Genomic DNA, 14,895 nt, shown 5'->3' with positions numbered 1-14,895 from the left:
CCTATGACATAAACTCCATAACAATATGGTCAATTAACTTCACCCCTTTTATTGATCCAAAACTTGGGATTTTTATTGTTTTCCTGCAATTCATGTATTACGGGAAGGACTCATGGGGAAGCAAATCACAAAGCAGTATTCAACACTGTATAATGGAAGACAACACAGGGAAAGCTGCAGTTCTAGTAAAAGAGAAAAGATGTTTCGATGATGTCATTAAAAATGAGATGTGAAAAAAAGAGCTTACCTTCTGCTCCTTTTCCTTGGCAGCACTCAGTTCAGAAAGGGACAGCGACAGCTTTTCCTGCTGCTCAGCAAGGTACTTCTGATAAAGGCTCAAAAGTTCCTGGCATTCTCTGTACTGCTGCTGCAGAGGTGAGACATCAGACGTTAAGGAAAAAAGTACTCCTTAGCTAATAGTTAGAGTCAAATATACACCAACTTATTCTCTGTGTGATTTAGATCCATAACAGTTCAATTTAAAAACAGATACCGTGTGTTTGAGTACTGCCTAATGATGATAAATCTGCCTAGAGATGAATGTTCAAGCACAACTTTCTTCCTACTCAGGGAGTGGAAAAAGAATTGCACCAAATTCTTTTATCTTTGGAAAAGGGACAGCAGCAGGAGGCAGGTGATGACATTGTTTCAGCTGGAACAATTACAAACTTCTGATTTGTATTCAGCAAAGCCAGACACTACCAGTGTTTATTTATAAATAAATAAATAGCCAGCCAAGTAAGTAAATAGTCCATTTTTAAGCACGGACATGGATTCACAAGCCCACACACCCAAATCCAATCTCTTTGCTTGAGCACCAACGGCTCCAAAACCCACAGCCACAGATGCCAGCGTTACAGGCCTTTCAGAGACTAGCGATGATTTTTGGACAGTAATCTGGAGAAGCAGCAAGTGTAGTGTTTGCAAGGATATTAGCAAGCAACAGTGTCCTGCCTTGCTTGCAGCATTGAAATTCCAACAGGAGATAAATCTGCTCTTCACCTGTCATTGTGTAATTCCCTCCCTTGCTCATGTAGCATGGTAAACCATTTATGCTCCACTCTCTCCCCCCTCACTTTTAATTATGCATGCAGATGGGATAAGGGCTCGCTGTCCAAAGAGATTACTCTGAATAAATACTTTAATAACAAGTCACTGCAATTAAGGTAGGGAACAAAAACTTCTTCAATCTATAAAATGGTGTTGAGTTACAGATTTCCTTAACATTTTTATGATCTAATCATTGCTTCTGGGCAAATTCATGTTGCAATCATTTTTGCCAATCATGGCTGCATAAATAACTCACTGCTTTGTTATTCCCTGTTATGACCCTGAGGTTTTGGGGTTTTTTTTTTTTTCCTTCTTCTTGTTCTTTTGGGGAAGGCGGGGCCTTGCTAGCAGTTTGTTTGTTTGTTTTTTCTTGCCTTTAAATAAAAGGCTACGCAGAGAATAAGCAAAACATTTTAGGAAAGAATGGGAGATTACTAAACCCCAATGTTTAAATCAATTGGGAGAGCTCCCAGGACACCTTTGCTCAGCACCTGGAAATACGGGAGGGTACAACAATGGTCTAAACAAGCTAATTGCTTTCCAGAGCCAGCCTGCCTAAAGCCTGAGCTGTTTTACATTTCAGTTCATTTTGTCAGAGAGCACCAAAAGGCTGAAGTGATTTGTGGTGGTCTCAGGAGTCTCTGCCAGCTATGATGTATATAAAAGGAATTTTTTATTCTGGTTGTAACCATAGCTGTAATGTTTATAGTAGGTGAACATATTAGCCTGGACGCAGGGCATGAATTTTACTCTAGAAAAAGCCAGTTCATTTATACAGCCTAAGAGTTAAATGTCGGTATTTGAAGACAAATTATAGGGAAATTCATTTAAACCCATGTTATGTGGCAGAATATAAAAACGGACAGTCCTACCTTTACCAATTTTTTACAGCCCTCTTAATTCACTTTGCTTCCAGCCACCCCTTCCCCACAAAACAGATTGTACCCTCTTCTCCCTCCAGCTGGCACAAGGAGTGAGTACCCGAAGTGGCCCTGGGGCACACGACCGATGGCCACACACCTACCCTCGCTCTTGCCACGACGTTAATATCAGTCCTGCTGGAAAGTTAAGCAAGATGCCCTCGCTCCCAAGCTTGGCACACACCCGGTGCAAGTGCACCACAAAACAGATGCCCAAATTGTGCTTTACAGACTGCAGAGCCCTAGCTGTGCACGTGATGCCACCACCTCTTGCTTGCAGGCGCCAAATTTATTTAAAATACAGCCTAAAACGCGACATGAAAAATTAACATTAGTAAAGCACAAAGGCAAATTCTGATTGTCCAAGGGTCAGTCACGTTCATGAATGGGAAGGGTGATAGTTAACGTGAGCCTGAATGGCAGCTGAGATATCGCTGAAATTTTTCTAAGATTCCGTCAGCACTGCAACTGTTCAAACTTACTGTATTAGAAGATTAAAACCTTCTTCATTCACACAATCACTCTGCATTAAGTAGCATATTGTTACAGTCACCATAGCCTAAGAGTCCAAAGTCCTGTTTTGCTTACAAAGTAAACACGAAGCTTCAAATAGGGAAAAAAAAAAATGTTCATTTGTTTAAGACACATGCAGAAAAGCTCTAAGTATGATAATTCTCCATAATGTGCTGGTACATTTACTGCAGAATATGTTAATAAGAAAAAAAAATGCCTTAATATTACGTCTTACTCTTGCATTCTACTGAATTTTTGCTAAAAGCAGCAAGATTATATCTTTTTTTCCCCTACAAATTACCCAGGCAATACATAACACTGCCACAAAAATATTTAAGTCATTCAGATATAACAAGGGCACACATATACTATGGCAATACAGTCTCTAGACAAATACATAAGTAATGATAAACATTTTCATTAGTCTGCTTTAAAAAATGTTTTAAGGGTGGAAAAAAACCTATGGGATAACAAATCCCACAGATTTGCATTCCACGGAAGAAGTAATATGCCTAAATGCTCACACCAGATATTTCTTCATGTGTTCAGAAGCACAAATATAGGATTGACAAGATGTTAGTTACCTGAGAGAAATGGTACTTGGCATGTCACTGAACACCAGTTTTATGTCCAAGAAATATGCATTTGAATGTATCCAAGTGATACATTTTATGCAGTTTGTTAGTGAAGTATTAAGGTAGCACATCGGGGGGGGGGTGAAGGGGGTTCAATCAAAATAAGAACTGCAACGGTTTTAAGATTTCAACAGCCACATCTACATGTCATACTGCAAATACTATACATTTTATTGAATAAATTAGTAGATTTCATCACTGAATGCAAGTCACAGAATTAAGAGTTCATTTATGGCTCTTAAGAGATAATAACCTCAGTGGAAACAGAGCTGGCTTTGAGAAGAGGGACTGATGGTATGCAGCGGTGACATATTTACAGAGGCCAGGAACAGACTTCCAGGGAGAAGGAGTGAAGCTTCAAAGGGGTGAAGCTTCAAAAGAAGGCACAGCCAACCTAATGTTGAACAGCTGCCACAGACACGCTCCTGCTCACCCCACGAGTCTCACTCCCTCCATCCACACCAGCTCTACAGCCTTCCCAGACCCTTCACTGGCTCCACGGGCTCAGCAAACCCACCCAGCAAAGCAAAGGGTCCATCAAGCACAAGAGCTGTCACGAAGCGAGCAGAGGGAACGGGCAGCTGGGAGAGGAGGACACCTCTTCCAGCAGCAGCAACCTGCCTGGTAGGGTCCCGTCCACCTTGCAAAGTCTCAACCCTACTGTTCCCCCAGTTCCTCTCTTAAGCCTCAGGGTTCTGTGACTGTATCAACTGCTCCCAGGTTGCTCCTGAGTGAAATACTTCTATCTCTCTCAGAAGGCGAAGTAAGATGGACAGATGTAGCTCCTTGCTTCTCCAGAAACTGGGGAAGGGGAAGGAAGGGGCGGGAGAAAAAGTGCCAATCTCTATCACTGACCTCCTGTGCTGTTCCTAATACAATCTTTCCACTGCCTCTGACTATAAATGAAGCCCAGCTTAAAATGTGAAGTGTTTTTGTTGAGAGCATTAAGCAACTTCCTAGAAAACTTGTGAATCCTACGCATCAGACCTCACATCCTTCCATGAGCCATGTTCACGCTCCAGCAGCTCAAACACCCACTGGTCTCTTTATCTACAGTCAAGGTTCTCAAATGAAGCCAACACCTGGGTAGTCCATGAGGGTTATTTGCTGAAGTTCTGCCTTTCTTAAATGACTTTCTTAAATGTAAGAGGGGGAAGAAAAGAAAAAAAAAGGTAGCAGACATTCTCTTTAGAAAAAAAGTGGGGTTTTAGGCTGTATCATTCAAGAAGAAATTGTTCAGTTTACCTCACTTTCTTTCAAAGAAAAAAAAAATACAGCAGTCTACAATCACAGGAATCTGAGGCTGGAAAAACTATTAATGAACAGTAGTGTTAGAGAACACTAATAATGAGATCTTTTTGGCAAATCAATCTAATAAAAAGGCCTTTCTGTATTTTCAGTGTTGTGTGAACTTTTCACCTAGTGACTCCTTCTCTCAGTGACTTATCACAAGCATTTCTGGGACAGGCACGAGCTCTAGTGTTCCTTTTTACATGTGGAAAAACTGTGGCACAGGGCACGTCTGCACACAGCCCAGCGCTCCACAGGCCATCCCCAGGACACTCGTCTTGCAGCTGTAGGGTAAGTCAACACCGCTCAGGCACAGCACTAAGAGACCAGGTTCATATCGCACCCGGGTAGCTTAGCGTGCAAGTTTGCCTGCATTCACCCGTGCTGAAAAGCCCTGACAGACTTCCCAAGCATCAAACAAGATGCCCAGGGGTGACTGATTCCTATTGCAGAGACTGTGGCTCTGATTTGGACCGTTCCTTTGTTTAAGGCTGCATGGTTTGATCCATGTCCAAAAGAGAACACAACAGCTAAACCTCCATCTTTGGCAACAAGATGCTCAAGTTACATCAGCCCCTATATCCAATGGAATATTGTCTAGAGACTCAGAGCTACTACAGATACATGCAAAGAAGAAACAAGCAGCAAAGAAAGGAAAGAGTCAAAGAGGCATGAGTTAGATTGGTGTTTAAATAAGATAGCAATAACTTTGCAGCAGAGATACAAGAAACCTTCAGGGATATTATTTCAGTACGTGATGAAGAAAGCTTTTCGACATCTGCAATCATGATCTAGTAGCCACAAAACGCCTTTTTTTTTTTGCTTTTTAATCCCTACTTAAGGACATGAATCTGGAAAGCTGACTGGTTATCATCATACTGCAGTTTCAGCAAAGACCAAACTCTGTTCACGGCCTCAGGTAGCCCCTTAACCACAACAGCTGTGAGAAAACTAGACTGAGAAGGAGCCGCTGAGGAAGCACCACTGACACCAGTTGCTGAAACCAGGCTGAGCACTGAGAGAGAGGTCTTCAGTCTCCAAGGAAAAATACATTGGGATAAGTTGCAGGCAGACCTGGGCTTGTCTGCTTGTCTCCAGCTAGGTGTGCGTAAGCCAGATGTATTCAAGGAGCTGTGCACAGCCACAGTACACAGCAGCAAGCGCTTCAGGCCTGATCTAATTAACCTTGCTTTGATGATTTTGTGTTGTTTTTTTGGTTTGTGCTTTTTGTTTGTTTGTTTGTTTGTTGTGTTTGGTTTGTTTTTGTTTTTTTTTTTTTACTTTATCTGCAACATCAACACTACATCATTTCCAGAATGAGGCTGGACTGTGTCTCGCAACTTAAACTACGTCAGCACAAGCTCACATCTGTTTAATGGACGCAGCTCTGCATCTACAACTTTGGCCCCGTGTACTACTACGGCATCCCACTGCACTGTTACTCAGTAGCCCCAAAATGCCACAAAACGCTGCTGCAGGAGTAAGAAAGCATTTCACCAAACTCGGGCAAAGGCTAAGACACAACACAGCTGGGTCTCCAAATACTATAACTGTAAATACAGCTAAGGCTCAGGCTATATTTAAACGCTCATAATATAAGGGAACAGAATTTGCAGAGTCTGCAGAGCCCAAAAGGCCCACAACAGCCTCGTGGCAAACTCCAAGTGTGCTCAGTTTGAAGTGGGCCCACATTTTCCCATGCATCACCGAAGCATTTATTTTTCAGTATTTTGACACAAGAGGCAGTGAGGCTTATTTTCTACCTTTAATATTTTGCATATCAATAGGAGAAAGATATCATGCCTTTTGGGAAAGAAGCAATATGTGTGTCATTCTGATTTCCACCTGCAGGCTCTCTTCTTCCTAACCAAAGAAAGAATTAAAATAATGCAGCTTCAACTACTTACATATGAAAAGTCATATGAATAAAAATAAACTGCTGGTATTAATGAATTAACATCTAAAAGGAACACTTTAAAATATAAACTAAGATATATTCTAAGCTCTTTCCTTTAGCATAAACAATTACACACTTCATCGGAAGCTGACCCACATTTAATTTTAAAATACAACTTGTGTTTAATACATATACAGTCCTGCACTTTAACAATCTCATCTCAGAAATGCAACAACAGGACTGCATTGTGGAAATCAAAATATCCAGGCACAGATCAAAGTCAACCCTAATACATTTTTTCTGCCTTTAAAATTAAGAGAAATAAAATAAGTGGCTTGAACCTATGTGAATCATTGTTCTGTGAAACGATAAAGGCTAGTAACTTCTATGAAGGTTTATTATCTAAACTCTGAAGATGCTGCAAAGACTGAAGGTAATAAAATGTTTTATGAACAACTTCACTTTGCTCGTACTTATATAACTGAGTTTATGTGGACACCTTGGCACAGAGATGCTAGGAACCTGTAGGGAACTTTCTGCACATCCACTTCTCAATGTATTAAAGAAATCATCTGGTGTGGGTCTGAACCTTATGAGCCTTCAATTCAAAACACAATCTCTTCTGATCCAAAATCCTCAAGAAGCACATTTCTGAAAACACTATAAAGAAGCAAGTGACATACAATAAGATAGTGATCTCCAGTCTAAAGCTCAACAGTTACATTTTAATTTACACTTGAATATTTTAATGTTGTTATCCATTCAGTAAATTAACTCAAGATGCAAGAGTAAAAAGACAAGATGCATAGGGAAAAAGGTCACAAGGTCCACAAAAGTTAAGAACTTCACTTGTGTTCGAAGCATCAGCATTATGTTGTAGAATGCCACAGCTCTCATATAAAGGAATTGCTTAATACATTCCCATTCTGTTTGAAGGGAAATTAAATTTACATTCTTTGGGAATATGGTATTGTAATTAGTTCATGACTTGATTACACTTTGAAGTGAGCCAGGACTGCATATAGCGCATACAAATTAGTTAAGTTATGGTTACCTGCCTAAAGAAAAACTACAGAATTAAGAACAAAGGTAGGGACAAAGCCAGGGCAGTCCCTCAGAGCTTTCAGGATGCACATGCTGGTATCAAACTCAAATCTAGTCTCTGGACTTAGTGATGTCAGGTGTGAACAGAAATAAAACCACAGTTTCCTAAACAACTCATTTGTTTTGAAAAGACAATCTTTCCATCTCCGTCCATGCCACCTGTAGGGCAACTGTTAACATTGAACCTAAAAAACCCAATAAAAGATACAAGATCTCCTACCCTGGCTTAATTTACCAGTATGATTTATTCCTAGTACTTGTAATTTTTTTATTTTATTTTATGGACAGCCTGAGTTCTACATCATCTACCAAGATTCTCTTTTCCACCCAGATGATTAAATTCCCCAAGTTTACGTTAAAGATACAGAAAAATATCGAAACGTATATACAGTGCATCTAAAATTGGCCAAACCAAAAGATAGTTGGTATGATTTAAAGAGAGCAAGGAAAGCATTTAAACCTAAAAGTAATTCCCAAGGCAGCACATGAACTCAGAGAAGTCTCATACTTTCAAAATGCAAAGGCTGTTTAGGGTACCAGATTTGATCCCATGTATTGAAAATCCTTTCCATGGGATATGCCAGTCAAACTGGACAGCTTGTCTGACACGTTCTCTGGTTCAAAGGTGGGTAAGGACAAAAATACCACATGCCATCACGTGCCAGCAGATGTGCCTGGATCAATAAATGCAAATACCATCTCAGAGCTTGCACTTTCCATTCCAAGTGGAAAACACATCTCCAGCCTTATCTTCATTAATACAAACAAAAGGATACTTAAAAGCAAAGAAAAAAAAAACAAAAACAAAAACAAAACCTTTATTCTACTGCCCAGCTGTGCTAACAACAACTTTCTTCTAGTGAAAAGGAAGGAAGAATGCAACACACAAAAGGCAAGTTATGCCACTACACACACCGGTGAAAACATGCATTTTCATAATAACAAACATAAGGAATCTGATGAAAGAAAAACTAAGAACATGAATACACATAATACAGATCCCACAGATCAGCATAACAAGCTACTTGCCCTGGCACAGGCCATAAACATTTCTTAATTTTGGCTTAAAAACTGCGATGGCCTGAGATTTTCCTTCAGTGGCAGGAAGGAGTTTGTTCAGAACATACTCGCTCCTTTCAGGGGAGCTCTGCCAACATCTATACCGACTTTCAGGATGTAAAGATTTCCTTTGGCATTTGCTTAGACGGCACAGCTACCCAGCCCCTCCTACTGGAAACTGTTACGGAACTTGTTACTTATGTATTTGTCTATCAGCCTGTAAATGTATGATCCCTTTTTATGGAAAAAAGGAGCCTGGAGATTCAGCTGTATACAATTTCTGTACAAAACAGTCCCAGCATCTGAGAATAACACCACACATTTCATCATGTACGACAGAAAATAATATCAACCTGTACTGTGTAAGAATATGAAGCCAAAAGAAGGTATTGCACCTATCACCATCCACACAAAAAAGAGTGCTATTTTTTCCTTTTACATATTTAGAGTGCAAAATTAAACAAATAAAAAGAACACTGCATAATTTAGCTTTCATTTTCTATCAAATTGCTCATAATTGTAACCATAAAATGATAATATTCTACCATATGTGCATCTGCAAAGCCGACAAAAGCACTGGTCAGCCCCTGCGAGAAGAAAAATGGACCTGCCGCTCCATCTAGTGACCTTGCTGGATATTACCGCTCTCCTAACTGCACAGAGCGCTTGTCAAATTTTGAGGTTAATTTTGTTACAGAAAGGGATCTAACACATCACTTTGAAACACGAAAATGCACCTGCTACCCCTCTTCCTCAAGTTACACCCCCCTCCGTCCACAAAGGCAGCCACAGATTTACATAAAACACCCATCACTGTAAATACTTGCTGTTTTTATTTGCAGGCCTTTGTGAGAATTAAAAAACCTCTCACAGTAGCCACCGTTGCTGTTTACACAAAGCCATTTGTTGTATCAGTACTACTCAATATTAAAACAGCCATGTTCTTTACTCTAATTTGACAACGGAGCTCCTGGCAGAAGCCTGAGGACAGATAAGGTGCTTTTAGCGTATATGGGAATTGAGGTGTCTGAAAAAGGATGCTCAGCCTGTTACATTTGGACACAGCAAGAGGAGTTATTTAGCAGGATAGATGTGAGCTCAGAGTTGGATGCATGGAGGAAATGGGACGGAGAGGCAAAAGAGAAATGGAATGTGAAACCTGAAATCACTGAGAGCAGAGCCACAGCACCTCCATCTCAATTAAAGAACACGCATAGTAAATCAAAAAGGTGTCTGCTTTGCAGGGAATGAGAATTGTAAGATCACAAAACATCAGCTCATTTTATAATGAAGCTAATCAGGTTTGGTCTCCGTTACTACCAGAATGGAGATCACCTGAGAATACACAGTGGTGTCTGTCTTGTTGCTTCCTCGTAGGAAACAATCAATCATCACTCTTAATGTTATATACTCGATGTCTCTCACTGAACCTTTTCCTTGCAGCCCTCAAATGGGAATAACACTGACAGAGAAAAGCAGACTCTCCTTCAGCCAAGCTCCCACCAGTCTCGAATGAGACTCCTCGTTCGGGTCTGCACTGGAATGGAAACCTGGCTGCTACAGGGAGTTCTTTTGTTTGCCGCTTCCTCACACGGTTGCCTCTCTGTATCAGTTTGCGTCAGGCTTGAGTATTTCAACTTTCTTTCCCCCGCTCCCCCTGCCGCCTTTTAAAACTAGAACATACTCAGGAGCACGTAGATTTTAATCTGACCATCTGCAAATGGTGCAAGTGGAGAGATGAAAAATCTGTAAATGTTGCTGGACTGAAATAGAAAAAAAAAAATAAATACCAGTGAGCCAAGAAATCTTCCCTCCTTGTGGAACTGCCTTCAGTGTTACAGCTAGGACAGCACAGAATGTAAAAACTGCTGATCATTCTAGATAATTTCATTTTTTATTTTAAAACTATTGCTATTTTGACAGTCTTTCTAACCTTGTGAGAACACAATCTGTTTGCATGCTGTTGACGAGAGAAACACAACACTCCTTTTCCTAAAAAGGCAGCTGAGGTCAAATCGAGCTCCATACAAGCGCACTAATACTAATTGTAAAGAAGATGTCCCCATACCCAAAAAAGGCAAGTATTCCATGTCACAGCGTCCCAAAGGCTTTCTTTTCCATCACGTGCTGTTCACATCTCTAATTAGATAAGTATTTCAGAATGACAAAGACCTCAGAAAGTTGGTCCTTTCTTGAAAAAAATGGCCTTAAACATGCCAAACTAAAAAGCACTGGTTTCACCGAACTGAAGTCACCGAAGAAAAGATTTAATAACAGCCTCATTATAAGGTTCATTGTTGTAGGACTATTTAATATACAAGATTAACACATCTTATCTCCCACTTCGACTGAAACCTATTATACCCCTCATTAATACATGCACGTTTCTACATCATTTACAGCACTAAAGTCTGAAATAGTACTGTCTGAAACAGGGTGTGTTCTGCTGCTCTTCCTGGTGGTAGGCTGTTTTTGCAATAACAGTACTCAAAAATAAGCCTTACAGCTCAAAATGGAAGACATGCCTAGGTAAAGTAAATAGAGCTGTTTAAAACACAAAGAAATGAAAAGTAAAAATCACTCACTTTGCCAACACTCCATATTTCATTTCTTGACTTCAGTTCCCTCACATCCAGACCAAAAGGTAACACATCTACATATCACAATAAAAAAGAAACTTCTACCTTCCCACCCTAGTGAATAACTACATTTTTCCTACTGACAATTTGAGATTTAGAAGTAAATAAAGTCAACCACAGCCCCTCAAATTAGCAGGCATTTAAAAATTCTTCAGATCTGGATCATCAGAGAAGGAAAGGAAGCTGTATGTACAAATAGTACAACACTGTCCCAGATCACATACATTTGTGTCTGTAGATATACTAGGACAGACCAGAACAATGTACCTTAATATTATTTGAAGGAGAGGAAATCAGATAAGGAAAAACACACATTTTTACGTTCTCAGTAGACCAAAGAGACCAGGTTGGCCCTTATACTTGTACAAACAGAAGAACTGTTATGAGCCAGATAAACACAGGACCGGGCAAGACAGAAAATTTATATTGGAAGTATTTCAGGACAAAGAATACGCATTCGTCCAGAAACTGAACAAATGGATTCAGGTGTTTACAAGCTTTTCCATACTTCTACCACCAAGTTACAGACAAATAAAAGGATGAGATTTTTCAGAGTCCTCCTAAGCTGTGAAACTGTTCTCTACAGGAGGCTGTGAATGTTTAAAGTTTACATGGACTCAGCTAAACAAATAAATAAAAATAACAAAAAGTCCACCCACTGCTACCAAATTCAGAGACACATTCTGGCTCCATCTTCCAATCACAGTTTTGTGGACACAGGGAGACTCTCTGCTGCAAGTATCACTACTTGCTTATCCTATCCTTATATTCCACTGCATGGTTACAGCCATTGTCAGAGATGAAAGCCTAAATTTGGTGGTTTGACCCAGCACAGATGTTTTATGTTGTCATCATAACACAATTAACAGGTAAAATATATTACGACTTGCTAAGTATATCGAAGATACAACCATCTGAAGAGAGTTGCTACCATTCATGAACTGTTAGAAAACAGGTTAACAAAATTCCCTCAGTGTTGACTTTCTGCAGCTACCCTATCCAACAAAAAGGCTTCCAAATCAAATGGTTAATATTTACTGAAGAGGAAGAAAACAAATCACCTGGAATGTCTCAGCTGGGGGGTATTGATTGCAAAGACTTAACTTCCACGAGTCAAATGTACAGCTTCTGGGATTTTCTACTGTTCTTTTTAAGACAAAGATGCTTACTCCAGGTGATTAGTTTTGTAGTAGGAAAAGGGTCTTGCCAGGAAAGGCCTGTTCCCAGAGTGACAGTGACTCATTCGCATTTAGTGTTGTTTTGTTGCAAGTTTACATGACTTCAAGTAAAAAGAAGTTCCATGAGACTCTGGAAGTACAATCTCCTAGAAGAAAAAATACTTATGCCTGCATCCTCACATTTATTACCACAGCAGAATATATACTGGTATACTGGAGGTCTTCGCAGCTTCTTACACGGAGCATGCCAAGATATCCAGCTGGACAAATGTCAGCCAAGGAAATCTAATGTTTTGGTGAAGAAGAGAGAAAACCTTTTCTCCAAAGCTAGCACTTTCTTACCCCCATAACAGCTCCCCATTCCACTTAGAGAAACACTGGTAAGTGTTAGGCTTGAGGGTATCAGTGCTGGAGGGCTGTTACTCCAGAAGACAGGAATTCTGAAATATAAACTCAGAAGTGCTCATCAGAAGAAAAAATAGCTGAAAAGAGTTTGCATAAAGACAGTTACTGGCAGCAAGAAAACGATACTTTCAGATATCCTCCTCTCACACGATTAATGTTTGAATAAGCAAATAGCTCTTTGGCAAATTCTTTACTTATTGGAATAGAGTCAGAATCACAATCAGATGCCTCCACACGTACAGCCACTCTCCATAAAAACAAAACCAGAAAAATCTGTGACCCAGTGGGTCTGCAGATAATGCAGGGCTCACCACAGATGCTTGGAAGAACCTAGTCAAGTCGGGTACTGAAAAGTATATATTCCCATGATTCCAACAAGGTTCTGAGCCATCAAGCCAAAGATACTATAAGGAAATGGGGAAAAATATTCAACACTAGGATATTTTATACAATAGAGGATATGAATCAGAGAAATTAGTTGTATTTTCCAGACCAAGAGGTCATCAATGTAACCTACACAACCAAGCTGTATGAGAATGCCTGTTTCTGGACAACAAGTAGGAAAGGAAAATTAATATATGTGAACACATGGCAAGTGCCCTAGATGTGACTGGCTTTCAAAAAGAGGTCCATAAAGTAAACAGATAAATAAATTGAGAGAGCTACTTTCCTTGCAGAAGTTCAAAACTTAAGACAGGAAACTGTTCAGTGAACCAGAACACAAGATCCTACAGGTCTCAAGTGATACTTCTGCCAAGGCCCAGGCACAAAAGCATGAAGATTCAGTGAGGTGTTCTCATTGGTAAACACTGTGGAGACCACGGAGGAGTGATAGCACCCAAAGAATTAACTTTTGAAGTGCAGGATTAATTTAGAAGTCAATGCTGCAGCAGAGCTGCTCAGTATCTCTCCTTAATTTCAACATATCAAGGTAACACCAATTCCTTTTCCATCTCAAATGGAAACTTGCTCCTGTGCTAATAGGTAGGAAGCGTCATCACTGCAGTATCTGAGCAGCTTACATGTATCAATGCACTTATTGTCGTTATCCTTGTATGTTCACTCTACAAGCAAGGACACATTTCATAAAGTGGAAGGCGAGCTACAGAGAAGGTACATGATTTAAATACCTCCACAGAAATCTGTGCAGCCCAAGAGAATTCACATGTCTTAGATGTCAGAGTGCTTCCACAACAGCTTGCAATGCACTAACGTCAGGACCATTTTCTGACCTGTTGTGCCCTGTGCTGGTGTTGGGGTTTTGTGGTCAGTCTCCCTAATATTCTGATCTCTAGCTAAACCAGAAAAAAAAAATTAAAATAAAAAAGAACCTGTGCTTTCCTCTCCTTTAGACAGTTTTCACTAATAAAACATTTTATACATTCTTGCCTCCCCCTTCCAAGGATTAAGGTGAGAGAGAACTGAAGCAAGATAGGGGCAAAAATTAAAGCAGTAACTGTACCATAACACATCTGCCTCTGAAGTGAGAGGGAACAGACAGCACCAAAACATCTTCAAATGTGACAGGTTGTTCTGCTACCAATCTGCACTAGCAGGTGAGACATGTCATTCCGTGACAAGTATCAGAAATAAAGGAGCTTAATGCAACTGCAAATGTTTTAAATTATTTTTCTCTATCATGCAACAGGAGACGACAAGCAGTTCTAACAAAATATGTGGAGATTTTTCTCCCCTGAGCTGCAAAGCTTTAAAATTAGCAGTTTGTGTGTGCTTGTTCTTTTAATGTCTGCATTTATTAAGCAGCAAAACAACCATGCATCTGAAATGCCAGAGAAATATGGATCCATAAATAATGCCACATTCCTACTTGCACCTAATCTAAATATTTATGTAGTAATTTACCAGCAAAAGATGCAAACTATTCTTTAAATGTTACATTGTATTAAAGGTTAACTATATGACACATTTTATTATGAGGCTCTGAATTATGCTTAAGACAAGTTTTCGGTTTCAGTGGAAGTTTTAGTGCTGAAATGGATGGACAGAGGCAAGGAAGTTTAGTCACCTCACAAAGATGAATGCTGAAGTTCAGACTTCTTCAATATTTTTTCAGTCTGCATAGCCATAGGCCATGCAGCTCAGCAGCATACTGATTGAGAGAGGAAGGGCCACCTTCTCCACAACTAGAATAGCTAGAAATAGATCTATTAGTGAGGCATGGCTCTTATGGCAAGACTGATGATG

The 14,895-nt window shown here is 39.9% G+C and overlaps 1 protein-coding gene across 1 annotated transcript in view; it reads right to left on the bottom strand.

Annotated features, from left to right (window-relative positions):
* Positions 1–14,895, bottom strand: part of KIAA1328 — a 178,511-nt gene that overhangs the window by 107,324 nt on the left and 56,292 nt on the right. The window contains exon 6 of the mRNA XM_082075412.1: positions 248–375. Within this exon, the coding sequence (XP_081931538.1) occupies positions 248–375 (128 nt within the window). The remainder of the gene's footprint in view (positions 1–247; positions 376–14,895) is intronic.

The sequence above is a fragment of the Streptopelia decaocto genome, assembly GCF_964273445.1.
Source record: "Streptopelia decaocto genome assembly, chromosome: Z".
In the NCBI taxonomy this organism is placed as follows: Eukaryota; Metazoa; Chordata; class Aves; order Columbiformes; family Columbidae; genus Streptopelia; species Streptopelia decaocto.
This window is presented reverse-complemented; position numbering and strand designations above follow the sequence as displayed.